The following is a 26,503-nucleotide window of genomic DNA, read 5'->3' on the forward strand; positions in this document are numbered from 1 at the left end:
GTAGTGAGAAGGCGCATTGGTTGGTATGGAGAGTATGAGGAGACCACAGGAGGAAATGAGGATCAAGAATTAAAATGGAGGGTATGAGGGACAACAGGGATGAGTGAAGTGGCAGGAAATGTCAGGGAGGGTATATGGGATCATTCAAGGGTGGATTTGGAAGCATGGGTTGGCATAGGGCACATGGATAAGACCTTGTTGAAGTTATTGTTCAAAGAATTCCACATCCAGACTATAATTCACAGCTCCTCGGAGGGTAGTAAGCTACAAGTCCTGGAGGAGCTAGACAACTTGCATGAAAATTACACAGGGCCAGGAAGTTTTAACATGCGATACAGCCAGGCAGATGAAAACTTTTCATGCTGAAAAAGATTGAGTATGCTGGGAATGGGATGGAAATCCCTCAGAATTTCACCCTGTCTGCCATTTTTAAAGGTTTACAAGTGACCTGAACTCTGTGCAAATGTCATCTCTGAGTGTGGCGAATCATGTGCCCAGCTAAAAATTGAACCCTGAAATTCACCAAAATTGCTTATTATTCTTTGAAAATGCTGTGTAAAAGTCTATGGCTCATGCATTGGAAATAGTTAACCCAGAAAAGTAGCTATAATTGAGCTCAATACTGGCGGACAGATACATTTTAAACCTTTTTGCTATGAGGAATGCTGCCGATGGGATCTTATGATTTCCCACAGGAACTTTATTAAACATTGTTGAACCTTCATCCCAGTTACATTAAAAACTTTAATCTCCAGTTACCTGCCTCTCACATTCATGACATTTTTTACCCATTCTCACCCTCTACCCCCAAGAGAAACCACCATTTTGAAGTACAGTAAAATCTTTCTCCAGAGACAAGAAGATGCCACATTCCATCAAGTTATTTTTTTTTCATCTTTCCAACCTGTTTGAAAATGTGGCACACTAGAAAGCCTTTCTATTCTCAATCTCTCTGCTACTTGAATGGAGAACGGGCGAGAAGAATGGGGAGACAAAAGAAGCAAGGAGGGGAGCAAGATGCTTTTGTGAAAAGGAATGCTGTTTGGCATTGCTGTAAACAGAACCATTCTTTCCTCTGACGGAAAAGCAGGAGTGAAATGCAAAATCAGGTTCTCCCTCAAAAAGATTAATAGCTTGCCTCTTCAGGCAACGTTTGAGTCAAAATCCTTAGGTTTGAGTTCATAGTCTTGCTGCTATTTTTGTGCTCCACCTGAAGAGTGCTACATTATTGAAATGCTGAGTTTTGGATGCAACTTTCAACTAGGGATCTATTGGGCTGTTCAGCAGCCAGAACACAGTCCAACCTAAGAGCAAGGCGTCCCTGTAGCAATGTGGTAAAGAATCCTCGGTAGCACCAACACGTTCGATTGTTTAATCATTGACCTGCTGTTTTGGGACTTCCTGACTTCAAATGGACCACTAAAACAAATATGATTGATGTTCAAAGAGAGTTGAAGGAATTGTAATGCTCTTTCATGTCCTGATGATGAACTAAGCTACCAAATGGATACTAGCTTTTCACAGACTCAGATTGTCTTTGAATGTTGCCATATCAAAAATCGTATCAACCAACACACATTCTGCAGTCAAATATGCTATCTCCCATTTATTTTAAAGGAAAGTTCCTGGAATACACTGAGTGTTATGAGCTTGCAATGCAACAGTCTTGCTTGTACTCTGTCTTTATTGAACTGGCTAAGATAGATGTCTGCAATGAGTACCTTGTGGTTGAAGTGTCAGCAAGCCAGGAGGCACATTTGCATTGAATTATATTTCTATTCCCAACACTGAGCACTTCCCACACCGTGACACCCAGTTCTCTCAAACGGTCATAATTGATGTAGAAATCCAGCACTGGATCAGCTCAGCGTTTACAGATGAATGACAACAAAAATCTTTGCAAGTTGACAAATGTATTTACATACAGGCTATCATTACCAAACTTCTGCCCTGTAATGAGATTTGGACAGTGTATTAGCAACACACGAACACAGGAGGAATTCCAGCAGCAGTGACCGGCAAATCCTCTGGATTAGATTGGAGGTCTTCTGAACAAATACTAGTGCTCTTCTTGAAGTGAGTTCTGTAAGCATTCAGGCAACACTCCTGCAGAAACAGTTCTGAAGGACTAGACACAATGTCTGGATGGTTCTTTTCCACCGGTGCTCTTTTCACAACTTCCAACGACCACGATGTCAGGAGAGGACAAAGAAAATGCTTCACAAGATACTCTGAAACTCTCAGTCGCATTGACAAATGATTGGGATGACGAGCTTGCTACCAAATGTTCAAAATGGCAACAAACTGCCCGTCAAACTGTATGGCATGTTGAGTCTAAAAACCCTTAATAACAAGGTAGAGCAGATTAGAAAAGAGAAAGCAAAACCTGCTGTGCAGATCCTTCTACATCATGAAATGTCCTGCCTTACCTGTCTAAAGATCTGTGGGTGAGGAAAAGGCCAATTTAGTCACATGAAAATCCATGGCAAGCATTCATGACACTGAGGAGAAGTCATCATCAAATCAAGGACAAGCTATCTCCAACATTTGTGGAATTTTTAAAAGCAAAACCATCCTCTGTGCACATTTAGGACAATTTGTTTCTAAGTATGTCATCATGGTCTCTAAACGGAATTAAAATCAATAAAGTTGAGCAGACCCAATTATAAAGATCCTGAAGTCAATACTCAAGTGCTTCCTATTATCTGTTCGGTTCATTATGGTTAATAAAATGTTCTTCTTTTGCACAGGAGTACATCAGCTCATTAATAACAAGTGAGTATGTGATCAATAATTAAGTAAAAGTTTTGCAAAGCTATAACCCACTGCACATTGACCTATTACGTTGGTGAAATACAAAGATATTGTACACTATGTACATTTAAAATACCTTTATTTATTCACAAAAATTGGAATTTTAATCAGCAAAAATGACCAGCATATCACTTTCATTCAGGATCATGCTCTAACAGAGAGGATGTATATTACACAAAAGTAATGATAGAAATAAGATCTGTGATACAGTATTGCTAGAAAGCAGAAAATACCCCTTCACTGCCAGGTAAGGTATATAAATACAACATTCTAGGCGTGTGCCATTTTATTTTATACTAATAAACCTTTCGCACCTTGTACAGAAAGAAGAGAATCTATAAGTATTTAAAATTTTAAAAAAACTGGCGCAATGTATAAAATCAAAATTAAGAAAGGATTAAAATATGAACAAGCAATATCAAACCAGAAAAGGCTTTGTGGGCAGTGTTGCCTCTCTTTCTCCTACATAAATGGTTGAGAATTGATTCAATAGCTAGTTCCTGAAATGGTTTTCTTTTTTTTACAGAATGATGCAGCAGATAATTTATTGTTACTATTCAGTATTTAATATGCAGATGTTATCCACATTATGGTTAAATATGCCTGATCGGGTTTTCCTGCCATAGGATACAAACAGAACTGTTGCATGCTGGCAGATGATTGTGGCTGTCTAAAACGTCACATTCAGTTCAGCCATACAATGTGGTCAACAGTGAGGTATATTTTCCACGGACTCTCTTTTTAGTAGCATTATGTAAATATATCTGAGTTGTTAGTAGCATGTAAACAAATACAAAGAACCAAATGTGTTCTGGAATTGCAGTCTTCTTTATGTTGGAAGAATAAGTTCAGAAATTTATGTTGAACCTTCACGAACTCATGGCGACTGCAAGGCAAAATGCACTGATAAACTGTAACTGAACCTCTGCTGCTGATCAGTATGGACCTGAAACCTCCAGCTTGTATTACAATTACTGCATATAACATCAATCCTGCACCCTTCAGAATAAAGCAGGAAATAATATACATGCGCATTATTGAAGTCAAGACCCTGCCTTGTGTCATGCTTTTAAGGAATAAGGTATGGGCTAGGTGTTGATGATACAGTAGAAGACTGACAGGCAACAGTAGTGTTTGTACGTACACATGCAAATGCAGTTTCTCAATAATAACTGCGATCAATTTTGCAAACTGTGAGTTCAGTGCTCATTCATCCGGTTTTGAAAGCTTAATTTTAGGTGTTTAATGAACACAAAAATACAACATGACCCAGCTTTGACCCTCAATCAAGTACCATCCAATATATGTAAGGTGGTAGGCATATACTGCAGAAATTGGCAGCAAACTCTTCAAAGTTGCATCACACATGTAAACAATACATGGCCCTTCAGTAGGAACTTAGTCCAAAGGTTAATGGAGGCCTTTGTAAATAATGCTTTCCAAAAAAAAATGCAGCTTTCGTAAAAGCACTTGTCTTGCAGTTAGTCATTTGAAAAAAAATTGTTTTTCTTGTCCTCACTTGTTGGTTTATTTGTATTCATATTGTCCATTGGTCCTTCAGATACTAGATTACATGATTAGTAAAAGCATACTTGACCAACAGAAAAGCCAAACTCCTGAGTGCCATTGCCATTATTAAGGAGTGCTAAATCTCTTAGAGGTAGTAGATCAACTTCATCTGTGGTGACTTCAAACTCAATTTCATGCGGTCCAGATTCATTCACCTGAAATAAAACAATAATATATTAAAGAGTTGCTCATCAATGATAGCTTGTAACTGTTACTACAGTGGGACAATATTTGGGAGTGTCAGCATACATGTACTATTGACATATAATTGGGAAGATAGAATTTAGAACAAAAGAACTAAAATAAAAGTAATCCTATTAATCAAAAACTGAGCCAACCAATATATTCTTAATAATAACCATACTGTACTGAACAATTTCAAAGTAAAGTATTTACATGTGTTATTTTTGTACTTTATATGTACATTTGCAATTCTCATAACACCTGTGGCAATTATGTGCCAACATTTAACATTCAGAACTGGCATTTTATTTGTGACTGTTGATTTCAACAATAGTAAAGATCTTCTGGTCTCCTGATCATAGGAGGCAGCATATACACCACCACAGAAATCCTGATGCATTAACCAATTGCCCAAGAAGTTTGAATTTCCAATTTCAGTTTCTCTCCAAAAGTTTCCATATTTCTGACAGTACCACCGTACTTCTGTAAATGATTACCCAGTAAATGTTAGACTGAAACATTCTAGTCCAACTCCTGCATAACTTTGCGGTCACTATCCAATCACTCGCGTAAGGACTGCTTCACTAATTTGCCTGAATATCATGCTGAATTACTACTCGCTCCACCTGATGACACTTCCCTAGCAGATTAACCACCAATCACCCAATTAACCACAAACGCAACCTGACTGTTCCCTTCACCCAATGACCTCATCTGGCTATGACCACCTTGACCAGATTATCCCATCTGACCCTGAACCAACTCTCACTGACCCATATGCCACCCTACTAAGCTTCCGCCCTGACATCGTATCTCACCAACTCTATCCACCCCACTCATTCTCTAACATTCACACTGGACATCTAATCTTAACATAGGCAGCTATTACCATTTAAAAGGGCATGTCTTCTGCATCAATCTTCTTCACAGGTCTCAGCATGGATTTCTGTTTCAAGAGAGCTCAGGATCGTACATCAGCACACAAAATCTTCTAAATATATAACCAGATAAGCATGCAGGTTTCCGACCCATCTATATCAGCAACTGAAGTCATGACATTGATTGGAAGATTTGAGCCTTTTCCTTATAGACTTTAATTGGTCATTTAAGACAAGTTTCTGAAGGTTTTTTTTTCCCAACATGCAAGCATCTTATTTGTAAAAGGAAAACAAGCACTTGCATTTAATTAGGGCTTTTCTATGACATCGTTATTGGGATATCTTGCTTGGATCAACCAAGTCTATGCCGATGAAAACTCAAGATTTTATAAATCTCTTGTATTATTATTCAAAAAGCAGGAGATTTTTCCAGTGTAATAAAATGTGAGGCTGGATGAACACAGCAGGCCAAGCAGCATCTCAGGAGCACAAAAGCTTTTGTGCTCCTGAGATGCTGCTTGGCCTGCTGTGTTCATCCAGCCTCACATTTTATTATCTTGGAATCTCCAGCATCTGCAGTTCCCATTATCTCAGATTTTTCCAGTGTCCTAGTTAGCATTGTCCCAATCCATCACTACTACCAAAATAGTTTTTCTGTTCATTTGTTTCACTGAAGGTTCTGGGACCTTGTGAACATCGACTGGTATAATGAAAAGATTGCTTGAGAAACACAATCTATTAGCTGGCACTTTGGAATGTCCCCACGATGTCTAGAGATGCTGTATAAATGCAAACGCATTGTTAATTTGTATTTTTCATGGAGTGGGGCGATTTGTAAATGAAACATTGGAAAGGCAGATAATAGCTACTTACTTATTTTGTGCACAATCAGTTTCTGTCACACAATATTCCTTCATATTGCTATAGTGTGTAACATATAAAAGGCTACAGTATTATTCCATAAATCAATGAAAACTTACCGAGCATCCATCAAAATTAACTGAAAAGCCCTTGTGCCCATTATATATCTTCTTTTGGTTGTCACCCATGAATTGAATTGTTCTGTGATCACTTATGTTCATTTTGAACAAATCAAGACCAGGTTTACACTTGTAGGTTATTTTTTGTGTGGCAGATGTACTGTGAAGTTTTAAAAAACGAAGCTGCACAATGTTTACTCCAGGATATTCAAACTGTAAATGAAAAAAATGAAATAAGATTTGGAAAATTTAGAGTTTTAAATACATCCTCTGATCTATTTTGTTTCTATTTAAAATTACATTTTAAATCTCACCAAAAATCCTCCCTCTGTAGCGCTGAACCACTGATGTGCATTTTCCTTTGGATACTCTTTGAACCAGACTTTCGTAGGGACCTAGGGAATATTTTGAAAAAGGCTGTTGCTCCAGGAGATCATATTGCAATTTAAAAAAAAGCTCTTCCGCGTAAAACAAAATTGAATGAGTAAAGTTGTTTCAGAGTAATAAGGTTCTTAATTTGGAGTGATACAACTGTGAAGAAGGCTATTTAAGCATTTGTTTGTATCAATTCTTTAACAGATCAAACCAACAAGTTTTATTTCTTTACTCTTTCCCCTTGTCTTGCATTTTTGTTTTCCTCTTTTCACGCATATATCAAATTAGAGTTAGCTCACTAGGTTGGATGGGTTTTTGTGATGCAGGTTCAATTCCTGCATGAGCTTAGGTTACCATGAAGATCCTGTCTTTGTCAACTTTGTCCCTTGCCTGACATACAGTGACCCTCAGGTTAAACTCACACTAATGAAGGAGTGGAACTGTAATGACTTTATGTGTTCAACTAATGATCACTTATCCAATATCCATTTTTTCTCAACTCAGCACATTGCTTACCATTTTTTCCTCAGATGTTTTGTTCAAAATATACAAAGCCAGTTTGGGCAAATGTAATTCTTTCCAATTTTTGATACCTATCATTCTGGTGATCCTTGCATTCAAAGGTGGTAGAAAGACTTAACTAGAAACATGTTGTACGATAGAATCTTGATATCTGCATTGTCTTTTCACATTATTGCTCAAATTTGGAATTTTATTTTATGCATTCACAGGATGAGGATGTCACTGGCTAAGGCAGCATTTATTGCCCATCCCTAATTGCCCAGAGGGCAGTTAAGAGTCAGGCATATTGTTATGGGACTGGAGTCACATGTAGGTCAGTCTGAGTAAGGATGGCAGTTTCCTTTCCAAAAGACATTAGGGAACCAGGTGGGCTTTTCCAACAATCAACAATGGATTTCTGGTCATCATTAGATTCTTAGTTCCAGATGGTTATATTGAATTCAAATTCTATCATCTGCCATGGTAGCATTCAAATCCAGGTCCCCAGAACACTGTCTAAGTATTTGGATTATCAGTCCAGTGACAACACCACTAAGTTGTTACTTCCCCTATCCATATTGTAACCCTGATATCACCTTCTTTGGTGAAGAACCCAGGTCAAATTTCCTCCACAATTACCCAGATGAAGATGCAAATTCTACCATAACATTATGGTTACTCTCGATGAACACTGGCAGTGTGTTATCACTAATGGGGAGATGTATTAATTATAGGACAGTTCCAGTCCTGGTATGCTATGATTTATGATTAGAACATTCCATTAATTTTCAGTGCCTGTAGTACCTCATTTTCCACAGTTGGCAAACAGGTTGCACCATCACCTGTAAAGTTGCAATACACCCGGAGTGCATCATAGGGGCAACCTTGATTGGGGTCAATATAATAGAAACCTAGCGAAGAACAAAGAAAACAAAATCAGATTGTTTTTATGTTATGGGTATCCTCCATTTTTAATAGAATCATAAAATCCTGATAGTGTGGAAGCTGGCCCATTTTGCCCATTGCATCCACACTGACCTTCTGAAGAGCAGCACATCCTCCTCCCCTATCGCTGTAATCCTGCTTTTCCCATGGAATATCCACGTAGCCTGCACATTATAGGCAATTTAGCATGGCCAACCCACCTAACCTGTACATCTTTGGACTTAATCATTTAAGATTAATATAATTCTAAGTTTACTTTGCAAGACCTCATTAATGAGAAAAAATGAAAGTTGCAAGGTTGTTACTGGTGCATATCTTTACTTCGGCAGCAAATGGGCAATAATGTGAGAACAACAGAGAATGCAGCATAGCCCTGGTTGACAGCCCAGCCTGAATTTGTTGTGAATGTATCATGCGCCATATGCTTGGCCTAAGCATTAGCTTCTATGATGCTGTTCTTTTTCCCATTGTTCTTTAGCAAAGAAAACTCACAATGTTCTGAAATAAATTGCATTTAATTTCCAAAACACTGCAGTGACACAAGTGCCAATGTTTGTAATTAGCATCTTTATGTCGTTACTATGTTACTGATCTCTTCCTTCCTGACTTATAATGGTGACTGCAATTCAAATGCTCTTCACTGACTGAACAATGCTTTGGTATGTCTTGAAATAGTGAAAGACACAATATAAATCCAACTTTTTGCTTTAATGAATTATCGTGTGAATGGATACAACAAAATATACGCCTGAGTTATGACAAAGGTCTTGAAATTATACCAATTGAAGATTAGCATAACATTTTGCTTGAAACTGTATTTAAGTTGTTCATATTCACCACCAAAATGGCAGACATGCTCACAGCAAGTGTGTTGGACAAATGCGTAAACTAATTTTGAATTGGATAATTTAAAATTTGTCACCCTGCTGTTGTCTGTCCTGCTGGAAATGTGCCTCACACCTTAAAATCTTAGGTAAAACTTGCAATTGTTCAGAAAAGATTACTATGCATACTCTTTGTCTACCTGAGACTATTTTAAAACCATCACTAAGACACACTCATTGTCTTGGTCCAACAGCCATCTCACCACCTACACACAGCCTTATTGTGAACTAAAGGGTGGGGTTGGACATTATGATCACAAAATTGTAGCAAGAATCAATGACTTTTATGAACGCTGTCACTATTTAATTCATTAATGTCCTGAGTAAGATCTCAGCAGCTTCATGTTAAATGACTTACAAAATCATAATGGGATATGAGTTTAGTCTAGATTTTTGTGCATTAAAGATACATTGAATTTTTGTCAAGCATGCCTGTTATATAAAGTGACTGAGATACAGCAATAAATGGCTAGCCATCCAGACTGAAGTTCACCAGCATAATGGAAACAGGGTTGGTTCACTGTCGTCTTTACCATCACTGAGCTGTGGATGACACAGCTTCAGTTCTTTGCAGGTCGAGGCAGGGTTGTCCTTGCTTCCAGTGGGTGGGGCAACAATATACCGAATTTCCATGTTTAAAGCTTCCAGAGTTTTCCAAATTTTCTGGGAAACTGTACCATGCGCTTTGCTGAAAAGTATCTGCCAACAAAAGGTCATAAGGCATAATAAATTTCCCAAGTCAAAAATTTTAGTTTAGCATCTCCTCAAATGTGCCCCTCATGGTTATTACTTATTTTGCTATTAATGGGTGTAAAATTTGAATTAAATACCTCCTGTCTAAGTTACTCAAAAGTTGTAGGAAATGTAATGATAATAAAATGTGAGGCTGGATGAACACAGCAGGCCAAGCAGCATCTCAGGAGCACAAAAGCTGACGTTTTGGGCCTAGACCCTTCATCAGAGAGGGGGATGGGGGGAGGGAACTGGAATAAATAGGGAGAGAGGGGGAGGCGGACCGAAGATGGAGAGTAAAGAAGATAGGTGGAGAGAGTATAGGTGGGGAGGTAGGGAGGGGATGGGTCAGTCCAGGGAAGACGGACAGGTCAAGGAGGTGGGATGAGGTTAGTAGGTAGCTGGAGGTGCGGCTTGGGGTGGGAGGAAGGGATGGGTGAGAGGAAGAACCGGTTAGGGAGGCAGAGACAGGTTGGGCTGGTTTTGGGATGCAGTGGGTGGGGGGGGAAGAGCTGGGCTGGTTGTGTGGTGCAGTGGGGGGAGGGGACGAACTGGGCTGGTTTAGGGATGCAGTGGGGGAAGGGGAGATTTTGAAACTGGTGAAGTCCGCATTGATACCATTGGGCTGCAGGGTTCCCAGGCGGAATATGAGTTGCTGTTCCTGCAACCTTCGGGTGGCATCATTGTGGCACTGCAGGAGGCCCATGATGGACATGTCATCTAGAGAATGGGAGGGGGAGTGGAAATGGTTTGCGACTGGGAGGTGCAGTTGTTTGTTGCGAACTGAGCGGAGGTGTTCTGCAAAGCGGTCCCCAAGCCTCCGCTTGGTTTCCCCAATGTAGAGGAAGCCACACCGGGTACAGTGGATGCAGTATACCACATTGGCAGATGTGCAGGTGAACCTCTGCTTAATGTGGAATGTCATCTTGGGGCCTGGGATAGGGGTGAGGGAGGAGGTGTGGGGGCAAGTGTAGCATTTCCTGCGGTTGCAGGGGAAGGTGCCGGGTGTGGTGGGGTTGGAGGGCAGTGTGGAGCGAACAAGGGAGTCACGGAGAGAGTGGTCTCTCCGGAAAGCAGACAGGGGAGGGGATGGAAAAATGTCTTGGGTGGTGGGGTCGGATTGTAAATGGCGGAAGTGTCGGAGGATGATGCATTGTATCCGGAGGTTGGTAGGGTGGTGTGTGAGAATGAGGGGGATCCTCTTAGGGCGGTTGTGGCGGGGGCGGGGTGTGAGGGATGTGTTGCGGGAAATACGGGAGACGCGGTCAAGGGCGTTCTCGATCACTGTGGGGGGAAAGTTGCGGTCCTAAATGTAATGACATAGCTTTGTAATATGATGCAGTAAACACTTTTGCCACAGTGTTCCAAGCAAAATATTGGGTGCTCCTTGGTATCTACAAATTTTGCTAATTCCCCAGAGTGGTATCACTAATGTTCTACCTTCCACTCCATTTGTAATAACCTGACCAGAAGGGAAAATGTTGGTTGGATAGAGTCCAAGCATATACATTTCTCGTCAGACTTTTATTTCAACTTACACATTATAAATTCCAACATACAGATTACTTGTTTCCCATATAATACCCCAAGTTCTCACCCAATTGTTCCTTAATTAATTTAACCATCATCTAGTTCCATTTGGTCTCAGGCATCCCTACCAGATGATACAATATGATTCAATTTTGCTGTATAGTTTAAATTATACAAGCAGCATTAAATGGCTACTATCAACACACTGAAATGAAAACAGAAATTGCTGAAGGAAACTCAGCAGGTCTGGCAGAATCTTTGGAGAGAAAACAGAGCTAATGTTTCCAGTTCCGTGGCTCTCCATCAGAGCCCTGGACACTGGATATTTAAACGTTAACTGTGTTTTCTCTACAGGGATGCTGCCTGACCTGTTGAGTTTCTCCAGTTTTTGTTTGATTTCTAACATCTGCAGTCATTAACACGCTTCCTGGCTCATTTCTACATTTGCATAACCTGAGCTCCAGAAGCATGTTCACTCACCCTTACTAGCAAATAGGCACAAATTGTGGACTGAGATAATGGGAACTGCAGATGCTGGAGAATCCGAGATAACAAAGTGCAAAGCTGGATGAACACAGCAGGCCAAGCAGCATCTTAGGAGCACAAAAGCTGACGTATCGGGCCTAGACCCTTCATCAGAGAGGGGGATGGGGAGAGGGTTCTGAAATAAATACGGAGAGAGGGGGAGGCAGACCGAAGATGGAACAGTCCCTCTTCCGCACCTACACTGGCCCCAAACCCCACCTCGTCCTTCGTTACATTGATGACTATATCGGTGCGGCCTCTTGCTCCCAAGAGGAGCTCAACAGTTCATCCACTTCGCCAACACCTTCCACCCCAACCTCAAGTTCACCTGGGCCATCTCCAACACATCCCTCACCTTCCTGGACCTCTCTATCTCCATCTCAGGCAACCAGCTAGAAACTATTTCAAGCCCACCGACTCCTACAGCTACCTAGAATACACCTCCTCCCACCCACCTTCCTGCAAAAATGCCATCCCCTATTCCCAATTCCTTCGACTCCACTGATACTGCTCCCAGGATGAGGCATTCCATTCTCGCACATCCCTGATGTCCACGTTCTTCAAGGGCCGCAACTTCGCCCCCGCAGTGGTTGAGAACACCCTCGACCGTGCTTCCCGCATTTCCCGCAACACATCCCTCACACCCTGCCCCCGCAATAACCACCCAAAGAGAATCCCCCTAGCCCTCACATACCACCCCACCATTTCTCCGGATACAATGCATCATCCTCAGACACTTCCACCATCTACAATCCGACCCCACCATCCAAGACATTTTTCCATCCCCACTCTTGTCTGCCTTCTGGAGAGACCACTCTCTCCGGGACTCCCTTGTCCGCTCCACACTGCCATCCAATCCCACCACACCCGGCACCTTCCCATGCAACTGCAGGAAGTGCTACACTTGCCCCCACACCTCCTCCCTCACCCCTATCGCAGGCCCCAAGATGACATTCCACATTAAGCAGATGTTCACCTGCACATCTGCCAATGTGGTATACCGTATCCACTGTACCCGTTGTGGCTTCCTCCACATTGGGGAAACCAAGTGGAGGCTTGAAGACCACTTTGCAGAACACCTCCGCTAAGTTCGCAATAAACAACTGCACCTCCCAGTCACGAACCATTTTAACTCCCCCTCCCATTCCTTAGATGACATGTCCATCCTGGGCCTTCTGCAGTGCCACAATGACGCCACCCGAAGGTTGCAGGAACAGCAAATCATATTCTGCTTGGGAACCCTGCAGCCCAATGGTATCAATGTGGACTTCACAAGCTTCAAAATCTCCCCTTCCCCCACTGCATCCCAAAACCAGCCCAGCTCATCCCCCGCCTCCCTAATCTGTTCTTCCTCTCACCTATCCCCTCCTCCCACCTCAAGCCGCACCTCCATTTCCCACCTGCTAACCTCATCCCGCCTCCTTGACCTGTCCGTCCCCCCTGGACTGACCTATCCCCTCCCTACCTCCCCACCTATACTCTCCTCTCCACCTATCTTCTCTATCCATCTTCGATTCACCTTCTCCTCTCTCCCTATTTATTTCAGAACCCTCTCCCCATCCCCCTCTCTGATGAGGGGCTAGGCCCGAAACATCAGCTTTTGTGCTCCTGAGATGCTGCTTGGCCTGCTGTGTTCATCCAGCTTCACACTTTGTTGTCACAAATTGTGGACTGAAGTTTTGGACAGTACATTTGCCAAACAAGAGCCATGTGCATACATTGAATAGTTAATATTTGGTCAATAGACCAATTTTTGGATTAAAATACTGCAAACAAACGAACAGGGTACTAATTTTCTTCAGAGGGTCTTTATACTTACACTTTTCTAAGTCATTGCGACAGCACTTAAAAAAAACTACAACTCAGAAATGCCTTTGAGAAATGATTGAACAACTATTAATGCTTTCTGGTGCAGCCATTCATGTGCCAGAGAAAGAAGTCCAAGCCTATCCAGCCTTTCTTTATAACTTAAACCTTCCAAACTGGACCACATCCTGGTAAATCTCTTCTGAACCCTCTCTAGATTAATAATATCCTTCCTATAACATCTGCTTTTCACAGGCTTAGAGACTTTGCAAACTGCTGCCATACCTTGTTTCAGCTATGCTGCTTAAAGCTGCAGCATGCAGATGAAATGAACAGTAGAAAGATTCATAGAGCTCTACGTAATTTTAACATGTATAATGGAGCTGTTGCTCAGATCAGCCGGTGGATGCGTTGCCAAATGAGTAACCAAATCACAGAGATCCAGCAGGATTGAATGGCATTTATACAGAGTCAGCATCTCAGTAGAAGCAAAAACCTAATTTATGACCTGCTCATAAGACACATCAAATAGTGCAATTCTATGGAGGAAATGTACTAAAACATTGACTTCTATGTGCAGTTATCAGTGTACAGCAAATCTTACAGGTACATCTCAGTTCATAAAAAAGTAGGCATAAAATGTTAATTATTTGTAATTTCAGTGGAACTTTAACCTGTTTTCATATCCGCAGAACACATCAGCAACATTGGTCTGGTCAGCATTGAACAACTTCCTGACATTTAAATACAAATAGGGTTAGATAGGGTGGATAGGGAGAGCCTTTTTCCTAGGATGGTGACGGCGAGCACGAGGGGGCATAGCTTTAAATTGAGGGGTGAAAGATATAGGACAGATGTCAGAGGTAGTTTCTTTACTCAGAGAGTAGTAAGGGAATGGAACACTTTGCCTGCAACGGTAGTAGATTCACCAACTCTGGGTACATTTAAGTCGTCATTGGACAAGCATATGGACGTACATGGAATAGTGTAGGTTAGATGGGCTTGAGATCGGTATGACAGGTCAGCACAACATCGAGGGCCGAAGGGCCTGTATTGTGCTGTAATGTTCTATGTTCTAAATACTCAGCAGGTTGCTCAACATCCATCTAAAGACAGAAACAGAGCTCATGACCTTTCCTCAGAAGTGGGAAAATTTAGAGACACGATAGACTCTGAGCTGTTCTTGTCCAGATCTATTCCTTGCTCAAAGCCTGAATCTGTGACAGGGTGGAAGAGATGGAATGACAGAGGTTCGTCCATCAATGTGACTGGGACGAGAGACGGAGCAAGCAAAAACAGTGCGTCAAACAGGTCGGCTGCTATCTGAAAGTGAAAAATAACAATGGACAATGCAATGCATTTGGAGGCTGTTGGAGTGGAAGAAGGCGATATGGGAAGACTATTGTGATTCTGAGAGGGACAGGAAGTGGTTAACAGCATAAATACGGGAAATGTGACAGACGTGGTCAAGGTATGCTTCATAGATAGCACCTCAGCTTTCAAATAACCAGTTTACAGCCTTCCAGACTCAACACTGAGTTCATAATTTCAGACTGCAAACTCTTGACTATGCTTGTTTCCCTTGCTTTTTGCTTTTCGTGATTGTAGGGAGGTGTGGTTGATATGAATAGAATAATTCTCCAGTCTGAGCAAACATCTTCCATTGAGAATAAATGTGTTTCATGTAGATTCTACGTATCATACGTACCTGGTATTCTTCTTTAGGAATTTTCAACGAATGTCCTGGCGGACCAGGAGGACCAGGGAGACCCTAAAAGAAATGGATATATTCTAGTTACACAATCAAATCACCATTTACAAATTTGTTTGTTTGTCTTAAGTCCAAAATGAGTGACTTCAATGTCTGTCTACCTCCACTTCTGTATAAATAATCAACAGCAGGGTTTCTTCTTGGTAAATTCACTCAATGATGAGGATAAACAACAATATAATATACTCTTCCCCCATCACCTCTCTTCATATCCAAAGCTATAGTATGACTGTTGCTACAAGTGAGGCTTATGTTTTAGTTGTATAGGTGCACAGCTTGGTAAGTTTTTTGACTTGTGTTTGAGTTTCCTCAAACATTCGACAATGTAACTTAACACGTGTTACTCATAAGACATATTAAACAGTGCAATTCTATGGAGGGAATGAAACATTGAAATTTTTTTATTCATTCACATGATGTGGGCATCCCTGGCAAATATTTCTTGTCTGTCACTAATTTTTCAGAAGGCAGATAAGAGTCAACTCATTGTTGTCGGTTCGGATTCAAACGTAGACCAGACCAGGTCTACTCTTCCCTAAGGGAGATGAGTAAACCAGTTGGGTTTTTCCAGGAATAGACAATGGTATCATGGTCATCATTATAGCCTTCATTCCGGGTTTTCACTGAATTCAAATTTTACCATCTGCTGTGGTACATTTCCCAGGTCTCTAGATTAACAGTCCAGTGAATTTTAAAGGTTCCTGTCAATCCATAACATGTTAGGAATAAAATGTTAATTACCTGCAATTTCAATAGAACTTTAACCAGTTTCCATATCCCAGACCACATTAGCAATGTTGTTCTAATTAGCATTGAACAACTTGCTGTCTTTTACGAAGATTACAAGATGCCTGATACACTAGTTTCCATATGTCAAATTAGCAAGCAAAAGACTTTCAGAATTTTTATTCTAAATACATAGTAGGGCACAAATATAAGTTTGACCCTCTTCCTGTCCAGATACCAACTGTCCCATTGGGGAAGGACTCAACTCTTTTATTTTAACATAAATCGCCCAAGTGATTCATAAGCAATTCATGAATTACCAGCACTGCCCAGCAGGAACAGTGAAACAATAACAGACGAAAGAAATTAGGCAGAGAACAAGGGAGGGGTTACATCAAAATGGAGTTGGAGGAAGAAATAATGCAGCCCAGCCCCCAAATACATAAGTCAAATGTATCTCATTTTCTCCCCATCAATGCTGGAGCTGACCTGCTTGAACTTTGGAGGCTGCTGTGATGCAGTGGTATTACCCTATCTCTGGGCCAGGAGGTTGGGTTCAGAATATTTCTGAACAGGTATATTCTTAAAATATATCTGTTTGAATCCTGTCCATCATCTTTCCCACCTATCCGCTCCTCCCATTTCACTGAACAATCCTCACCACTGCCTACCTGAGCTCACCTATCACCATCCCATTGACCTTCCCCAGCCCCACCCCTCCTCGCTCTATTTATTTCAGAGCTCCCTTTCCCCTCTGTTTCTGAAGAAGGGTCTCGACGCAAAACACCAACTTTCCTGCTTCTCTGTTTATGCAACATATTCTGTTTATTCCACCTTCAAGTGATTCTGATAAAGATAGGCTAAACTGGAACTCATTGCCATATATTCTTATTGATATTGTCTCAAAAGTAAGGTGTACCACTTGCTCCCCTGTAATTCTTCTGATCTCAAATACATCCTCTGAACAGTACAGTCCTCATGCTGACCACTAAAAATAGTCAGAAGAAGTAGTTCTTATTTCATCAACCATCTCTATTCTCCTTCCTTTCCAGCAAACCTGCTCTACTGCCCTTTGCCATCATATATCCAGAACAAAAACTGTACTACAAGCCCAACAACAGAAAAAGTTATTTTTATATCTAGCAAACTGGAAGATACGTTAAGTATGTGGGAATATCAACATGGATGTTGATCTATACACACGAAACAAAGTCCTTACTTACTGGTGGTCCTACAGCACCTTTCATTCCTGGCATTCCCGGAAATCCTTTAAGCCCCTGAAAATTATCAATATCATCAATCAATTTTTATTATCCTACTGAAGATTCGATTTATTATTGATTACTCTGTGTCCATTTATTGTAACAGTTAACTATTACATTGTCATGATAGAGAAGAGAGAAGCCATATTTTTGCATATAGGAGTTAAAGATTAGCTTGAAGTTTTAGTGGCTATTAAGAGCTTGGTGTGTGCCCTCAGCATAAGTGGCAAAGCCAAGGTGGTGATTGGTGTCTTGCAATTTTCATTGAGGGACCACTCTATTCTGTCCATTTGTGAAGCCAAAAATCAACTCTATTCATTCTTTACTGAAGTACCATTGCATATCATCCTTCAGTGAGCCGTCACAATAAGCAATTGCAGATTCAAGTGTATCACAGCAAAATCTATCCCTACCTAAATGATTACATACACAAGAACAGTCTCTCGCCCCCTGCCTCTCTCCAAAACCCTACCCCCACAACCTCCCCAATCCCACCCTAATCAGGTTGCTTGCAAAGAACTACCGATCAATCTGTTCCATCTAATGCAAGCACAGGCATAACCACTGCCTCAGCTTAGAGCAGTTACCTGAACAATAAGTGTGCACTGACTCTAGACCTTTCTGATTGATATGCCTCAACTACTCATGAAATAAATGTTGTGAGCTGTTGAGAGAGTCTGCAAACTGCTCTGTTTCATGGAAGGAGGGAACTCATTTTGTCTGAGAAAGAACTATTCTACCAATATTAATTTGCTGGGCTTTTGTTGAAGTTCGGCAAAGTGGAATCCTGGTGGAGAGTGGCATAGCCACAACTGACTACTCTCTCATTGGAAGAGAAACCAATAAATAACTGATGGTGGTTTAACTTGAACAGCACCAAGCCTCAGGCAAGGAGAGAGGTTGAGATGGAAAGCTCTTCATGGTAACCTCAGTCGGTGTGAGAATTTAACCAACATCATTGGCAATACTCAGCATCACAAATCATCTGTCCAGCCACCTGAGTTAACTGACCCCCCGGTTCCAAAGTACAAGTGTGTAAATGAAAAGAGATGGTATGAACTGCCAGTGCGGGACTCAGAGATAACACAATGTGGAGCTGGATGAACACAGCAGGGCAGGCAGCATCAGAGGAGCAGGAAAGCTGACGTTGCTGGTTGAGACCCTTCTTCAGAAAATGGGCTCCCCCAGCTCCACACTGTTATATATGTGTAAATCAAAAGTTTGGTTTAAATGAATTATTGGCATAGTGAAAGAAGTAGACAGGAATGTTAAATACAATGAAGCTTTCAATCTTAATATCACACAGAACAATTATACATTATTTCTAACGACCATTCTGTCTTCCATGATTTAAATGTTGTGAGTTGTATTTACTTGATTTGGAAAAATCTTCAATGACTTTTAACCTTGATACATTTTCTTCAATAGTCAAACTTATTACCAAGATACATTATAAACTCCCTGGATAGATAGAAAACTATTTTACCTTTGGTCCGAGTAGACCCTGCAATGAAGCAGAAAACAACAATTTCATTTTCAGGAAACAAAATAGTTCTGATTCTTACTAGCATGCAGTTCAACAGGTACCTTCAATGTGCCACCAGAGGCACCGTTCTTCTTGTATTGGATGCAGAATTTTTGGCAGGCAGTTCAGCTGTGTTGGCATCATGATCTTGTTTGCCCTTGTTCTCAGATGATGTCCATCCATGAGGACTTCTCAGCATCAATGGACATCAATGATAAACTCATTTGATGGCTGGTTTCTCATGGTTATATCCTGAAGCCAAAAGGCTTGTTATACCATCTCTACTACAGAACCTACTGACCATGTACCAAGCATGGACAAAAGTTGAGGTCTTGCTGTGGGCAGTACATGCACTGTGTATCCAGTTTTTAAACTGTATTTGATCTCCAAGTAGCTAATTCAGTTTGTGATTGAAAATACAGCAAACTATTTCAAATTTTAATGAAATAAGAGGACATTAATTTACATGAGTAACATTTACCCGCAATCCTGGCATTCCTTTCATTCCTTCATCCCCGGGATGGCCAATGTCACCCTGTCATTGGAGACAAATAATATCCCTCTGTTACTCATACAATGCAAAGTCTGAACACATTGAAAATCTGTAAAAATGAAGCTAATACAAATCTAGATTAGTGAAGTAAATATATGCTTGAAAACAGCATCTCTATTCTACTTACATTCTTGGCAATTCATTTTATCCAATTACGCTTATGATGTTAATTTTCCATTATTATATAACGTATATTATACACTGTTTTTCTGACTGCTTTGAAGGTTCACTAAAACAATGAGGAGCATTGAATATTTATACAAAGTCAAAAACGAATCAAAAGATAGGGGCTGCTTTGGCATTTTCTTGGAAATTGAAAACACATGGGAATTGCATTGCTAAAATTCAGATTGTGTTCCTTTCTGTGATTTGCTAATCCAGACAAGAGAACAACACACACTGGAATACAATGCTTGCATTTTTCCAGGCCATTCCATGCCATATCAACATTGTGCCCTCAGTACTGACCCAGATGCACCCAGGACATAGCATCTTCAGACACGATTCTCTCGGTTCTGTCTGTAACTGCAAAGCAAATTTAAACAAGATGTGACCTGTTTAGCTTTGTTGGCTAGACAGCTGGCATCTGGATCAGATTAACCTCAATTGCATGAGGTTTGATCCCCGGCTGTGGCAGATTTTGGACCTACTTCCACTCCATACTCCTAACAGGAAAATAAATCATAGCATTTTGCTGCGGTTCACCGAATAATTATCCAGAAGATAGATTCAGCAGAGAGACTAAGAATAAAGATGACAATGCACTGGGATACTACAGATTCTTCTGAAACATTCAACTTAAAGTATTTCACTTGCTACTGTGGTGAAATTTGGAAGTTCCTTGTCCTTGGTGTGTATATGGCTAATATTTTAACATTTGATAACCTTAATAACAAATGTCACATCATATTTCCCAATAAATTAATTACTCTGCAGCTTTAATTAATGCTGGTCTCCAAATTCACTCAACAACTAAATCGATAATAAATGATCTGAACTGGAAGTTCAAGTGAGTGAATCACTGGTGGACATTTACCAATAGCCTAATTTCAGGACCTTGAAATTACTGTAAATATACTGCTGTTCATGACTGAAAACCAATTAATAAGAACATAAGAAATAGCAGCAGGATTAGGCCATCTGGCCTCTCAAGCCTGTTCTGCCATTCAGTAAGATCATGGCCGAACCTTTCGTGGATCAGCTCCACTTACCTGCCCGCTCACCATAACATTTAATTCCTTTATTGTTCAAAGCTCTATCTAACGTTGCCTTAAAAACATATTCAACAAGACAGTCTCAACTGCTTCACTGGGCAGGAAATCCGACAGATTCATAATGCTTTAGATGTGATATCCACATTTCCGTCAGGGGATGGTGTGGCATAGTTGTAATGTCACTGGGCCAGCAGTCCAGGGGACTGGTCCATTCCTCAGTGCAGACAGGTACAAGTTCTACAATAAATTTAGTCTCGGTAATGCTGTCATAAAACCATCACTCAGTGTCATTTTTAAAGGAAAAATCTGGCCCACTCTAACAACAAATTAAAAGTCCAAATTCCTTAAAAAAAACAATATTTTAAGGGGTAAAATCAATAAACAGTCTTAAGGCAACTACAGGTACCAATTTTCCCAACGATACTGTTTAATATTTTGGACTGGACATAGGACAAACCAGCTTTGACTTGTAAACAAGGCTGACGACATCATATGTGATTTTATTCTAATGCAAGCTCTATGATCACAATTGAAATATTGTGCAAGATTCTGCATTCTTGATTGGATTCAATGGCAGACCAAATGACAGCATTCCACAAGTGACAGAAATGAAGAGTTTCTTTTCCACATTATTGTCCCCTTTAAATCAGTTGGTGGAATTAATACTTGCATCAGGGAAGAATCCTATTTGAATTATATTTAGCTTGAAATCTGATAAAGAAAGCACCTGAACTGGAAGAAGTACGAAATTCACAAATGGATATGGATAGGTCAGATAAATGTGCTAAAATGAGGCAAATGGAGCTTGACATGGCTAAGTGTGAGGTTATCCTTTTTTGTCAGAAGATTGGAGAGAAAACGTATTATCTAAATGGAGAGAAACTTCAGAGTGCTTTGGCGCAGAGGGATCTGATGTCCTCATGCATGAATTGCAGAAAACCATTATGCAGAGAGAGCAGGTAATAAGGAAGGCAAATGGACATTTGGCATTTTTTTTACCAAAAGAATAGAGCATAAACGTAGGGAAGTATTGCTGAAACTGTAGTAGGCATTAGTGAGGCCACACACGGAGTATTTCATAGAATTCTGGTCCCTTGGTTTGAAAATGGATGTAGTTGCATTGGAAGCTGTTCAGAGGAGGTTCATTAGATTGATTCCAGAATGCTCTTGTCTTATGAAGACAGATGGGATGGTGCCGGTGTTGGACTGGGATGGAAAAAGTCATAAGTAATATGACACCAGGTTATAATCCAACAGATTTGTTTGAAATCGCACGATTTTGGAGCGCTGCTCCTTTGTCAGGTGAAGTGAAGACACTGTTGGAACGGTTTAGTCCTATATGATCTGGAGTTTAGAAGAATGAGAGGAGATCTAAAAGCTAAAGGGGATTGACAAAGTGAACATAGACAAGATGTTTCCTCCCAATGGGGGATCTAGAATGAGAGGTCACAGAGTGAGAAGTCACTGTTTTAGGATAAGGGATAGCAGATTTAAAATGGAGAATAGGAGAAATTACTTCTCTCAAAGGATCATGAATCTGAAGAGTTCACTTCCCTAGAGTGTGGTGAATGCACGGACCTTGAGTAAATTTGAGGAGGAGATAAATAGATTTTTAATTAAAAATGGGTTGAAGGGCTTTGAAAAGTGAGCAGGAAAGTGGAGTTGAAGCTGAGGTGAGATCAGCCATGATCATATTGAATGGTGAACAAGTTCAAGGGGATGAATTACCTAACCCCGCTCCTAGTTCTTTTAAAAATTGTAACTAAATGTTAATTAGTGGCTCCGAGAAGAACAATGTGATATTTCAAACTAATTTTAAAAAATCGTCTGCAACATAGCATCTTAATGGAAAGGTCTAAACTGTGAGGCTTCACAACGATTTGCTATGCATTGGTATTTTTAAATCAAATTAAATTATCCTATTTAATTTTGATCATTCATAGTTCACACATCATCATAAATGAGTAATGTTAAATTCCCCAAGAGCTTGCATTAAGAATGCAACTGTGCCTACAATATCAAAGATAAAATTGTATGTTAAATATTCATGAAAGTTGTTTCTGCAATAAATCCCTTCACTAAGAAGCAACATTTGCCTAATGTCATGCTTGTTGGTACTTTCAACTTCAGAAATGACAAGAGTAAAAGACCAACATTTTTATAATTATTGCACAAGCGAACAATGACGGCTCTCTTACATATAGCCAGAATACGCCCCCTTCTGGCTGAATAATGCTCTGTTTTCTTGCAATATTTAAACTTGCGAACACTCGCCTGAGTCAATTCTAAATTTGTTCTGTGAACAAAAGCATGCAAATCAAAGTAAGCCAAAAGTTATCTTATGCAATTATGTTAAAAAAGCAAGGCTCAAATACTGGAGGCTAGATGTGAGGGAATTGACTATTACAGTTGCTGTTTATTTCAAAGTTTCATCAAGATAATTACTAATGCGTTTTTTTCTACAATGCCAAGATAATTCTTTCCAAAGAAGAATTCACTTGATATGAAATCAATTCAATTTTACAATAATTTTTATGCCAGGATTCTGAGCTACTGAGGATGTGTTTGAGCCGATGTGTGTTGATTTTGTGCAGGAAGCCAAACAAGCCACAAACATAATTGACAGTAAAGTTATTAAAATAAAAACCAAAACAACTGTGGATGCTCTAAGTCAGGAACAAAAACAAAGTTGTTGGAAAAGCTCAGCAGGTCAGGCAGCATCTGTGGAGGAGAAAACAGCGTTAACGTTTCGGGTCCGGTGACCCTTCCTCAGAACTGCCGCCAGACCTGCTGAGCTTTTCCAGCACCTTTATTTGTGTGTCAGCTATTAAAATACATTGATATACAGTACATCATATATAACTATTATCTATATAAAACCATTATATATTACCACACCCTTATTCACATTTCTCATAAGATAATGCAGAATTTCTTGAGGCCATCCAGAAAACATACAATGTTCTTGACAGAAATGCCCCATGCCACACTAAATACCAGAAGAAAAGGAATGGAAGAACGTCTGGTATCAGAGCTAGCAGATTATTCCAAGTGGAAATACATTCATTCAGTTCTAAACAGGCTTGCTGCAGCATTTATAAGAAATGCAAATTGAAAATAGCAAATTAAGCTTGAGGCGTCAATTTGACAGATCTATGATTAAGGTTTTATGCTTTTATCAGAAATTTCTATTTGTTCTTTCATGAGATGTGGGAATCACTAGCCAGAACAATATTTGTAGCCCATCTTTAATTTCCAATGGGAAAATGGTATTTGTGGTGATTGTAGTGAGGTCAGCCAGGTGGATCCATAGAATGAGTTCCCTGATTGAGGCTGTTAACCTGGTCCAATCAGGGAGCCCTGGCTGACAAATAAGAACAGGAGGGTCAGACATCTTTTTCATTCTAAAAGCTAGCTCAGAGGGATCTAGATCAGTTTTGACTCTCCATGTGTAATTAAAACCGGACTTGCTGATGGGATCCTGGCCTCTGTGGAGTTATTTCAGTCTTGACCTGCCTTCTTGTAATTCATGTGGGGTTGGCACACCCACAATGCTGTTAGGAAGGGAGTTCCAGGATGTTTGCCACTGACAGCGAAAACATATCATTATAGTTCCAAATCAAGCTGGTGTGTGGTTTGGAGAGGAACTTGCAGGTAGGCGGTGTTCCCATTCATCTCTTGCCAATGCTCTCTGATAGGAGGAGTCACAAATGGTGCTGAACATTGTGTAATCATTGGAAATATTCCCACTTCCGACCATATAAGGAAGCTTAAAACCATGCCATATATAAACAAAGAAAGCAATTTTATTATATTTATGTCTCAATGATTGTGAAAATGTTTATATTTTTGACTTCCATTGCCAGCTTGGTTTTAATTGGTCTTGTGAAATTGAAATGACTTGTTGCTGCAAAGCCATTTCATTCTGCTCATTATCCTTTTCATTGTTTGACGAGAGGGTTATGTGGTGGGTTTTGGCATTACATAATATATTCCGGTAGCTAGTGTACAGGCATGGGTGCTCGGTCGCTCGTGCTCTGTCCATCAACCACCTACATATTAGACCGAAATAGCAGCCTTCAGATTAGGGTAAACGAGGCTGACAGAAACAAATAAGCCATTTCAGGAAAATACACAGCAAAGTTGGCAAGTCCAAAAATGTAACATTACCACTCAGAATTTTTGGTGACGGGCTTGTGCAGAACACAGCCTATTATTTATATTTAATGTTCAATTAAGTTTACCTGTTCACCCTTACAACCTGCCGCTCCTGATAGACCTGCGGATCCTGGTTTCCCCTTAAACATTGAGAAATAGAAGTACTTTCAGATTGCAATCTTTTCAGAACACAGTCTTACTCATTGCCATGCAACTTTACTACTAAGAACCAAAAGGAATGTCCTTTTTATAGCCTATTTTGTAGGCGATTCTACCTTAACAATATGTGTTTATCTGATAAACCAGAAGCGTACTTTTACACAGAAATCAAAACTAGCAGGGTTTATGTCTGCAGTATTTGAGAGTAGGTATAACACTGACTGTTGTTAAGTCTATCAAAATATACATAAATCCTTAAATTGTTCAGGAGGCTTTATCAATAATAATGCTGTTTTCTATTGTCACTGTCTTTTGCTGCATTGAGTCCACTGAAAACTATACAGTCTCAGTAACTTTATGGGCTAAGCAATAAGATAGCATGAAGAACATAAGCTTCATTTAATATTAACAACAAAAGGTTAATGGAGACTGACAGCTCTCTGCTATCTCTGATATTCTCCATTTGATTACCTGGCCATTTAAGTTGGTCAGGCTATTTTCCATTGTGGGGATCACTGGCGAGCAAAACTGCACCCCCCATCTCATCCTTCATCTGTTTCCATCCACATTCCAGCAGGAAATATGGCAAGCATAGCATGAGTTGGAAGAATAACCTTTCAGCCCTATCGTCCAGGGACAATTGTGCAAACCAGTAGTTGGCTGATAAGAGGTAAATCAGCGTGGACAAAGGATTGAATATGGCTCTCCTTATAAAGCTTCCTAGCATCAATTGGAACATCAGGGGTATCATACATAGTAGAATTGAACTGTAGCCAACATTATAATCAGAGCTTGTTACTTTTCCAAGCTCAGCTCTTAATTAAACAGCAGAAGTAAAACAAATCAATAAAGTGCATAAAGCTTGTTTTAGACTTAAACAACATTTAAATGTCCTTCAACATACCTTCTTCCCCTGATCCCCAAGAGGCCCAGGAAGTCCTGCATCTCCCATTACTCCCTTTCACAAAAGAGATATTTTAGCTGTGGTAAGTTCACTGAAAATTCTTGACCATTCAAGCAGCTATTGTACAGGTAAATAGTATATTTGATTACCTTACGACCTTTCAGGCCAAGAATCCCCTTGTCTCCTCTTAGTCCTGGAATTCCCTGTAGATACAATATAGCATTTAATTCCTCTTTCCCCAGTTACATTGCACTTTTCCACTGAAGGTTCATGTTTGAGATTGAAAAAAAGTACCGAGAACCTCTCCATTATGAAAATGGATCTGATAGCCTGATTCTATAGACTCACCCTCAAAAGCTGAAGATGGTTGGGCCTAGGAAACTACCTACGAGGAACTCCTACAGAGGTGTCCTGGAGCTGAGATGATTGACCTCCCACAACCATGACCATCTTCCTCTGTGTCAGGTATGACTCCAAACACTAGAGTGTTTGCCCTCTGATACCCACTG

At 40.3% G+C, this 26,503-nt stretch overlaps 1 protein-coding gene across 4 annotated transcripts in view; it reads right to left on the reverse strand.

Annotated features, from left to right (window-relative positions):
- Positions 1-2,876: 2,876 nt before the first annotated feature.
- The window catches only part of LOC125465535 (collagen alpha-1(I) chain-like), a 335,639-nt gene continuing 312,012 nt past the window's right edge, over positions 2,877-26,503 (reverse strand). For 3 of the 4 annotated variants that reach the window (XM_048559169.2, XM_048559168.2, XM_048559170.2), the window contains 12 exons: positions 26,144-26,197; positions 25,995-26,048; positions 25,018-25,071; positions 19,488-19,541; positions 18,968-18,985; positions 17,443-17,496; positions 15,431-15,493; positions 9,663-9,828; positions 8,105-8,211; positions 6,739-6,819; positions 6,425-6,637; positions 2,877-4,538 (listed from right to left, as the gene is read on the reverse strand). In XM_048559169.2, the coding sequence (XP_048415126.1) occupies positions 4,392-4,538; positions 6,425-6,637; positions 6,739-6,819; positions 8,105-8,211; positions 9,663-9,828; positions 15,431-15,493; positions 17,443-17,496; positions 18,968-18,985; positions 19,488-19,541; positions 25,018-25,071; positions 25,995-26,048; positions 26,144-26,197 (1,065 nt within the window). In that variant the 3' untranslated portion in view covers positions 2,877-4,391. Of the gene's footprint in view, positions 4,539-6,424; positions 6,638-6,738; positions 6,820-8,104; positions 8,212-9,662; positions 9,829-15,430; positions 15,494-17,442; positions 17,497-18,967; positions 18,986-19,487; positions 19,542-25,017; positions 25,072-25,994; positions 26,049-26,143; positions 26,198-26,503 lie in introns of those variants that run through there. The other variant, XR_007250272.2, reaches the window with a different exon arrangement.

This window comes from Stegostoma tigrinum, chromosome 29 (assembly GCF_030684315.1).
Source record: "Stegostoma tigrinum isolate sSteTig4 chromosome 29, sSteTig4.hap1, whole genome shotgun sequence".
Lineage (NCBI taxonomy): Eukaryota > Metazoa > Chordata > Chondrichthyes > Orectolobiformes > Stegostomatidae > Stegostoma > Stegostoma tigrinum.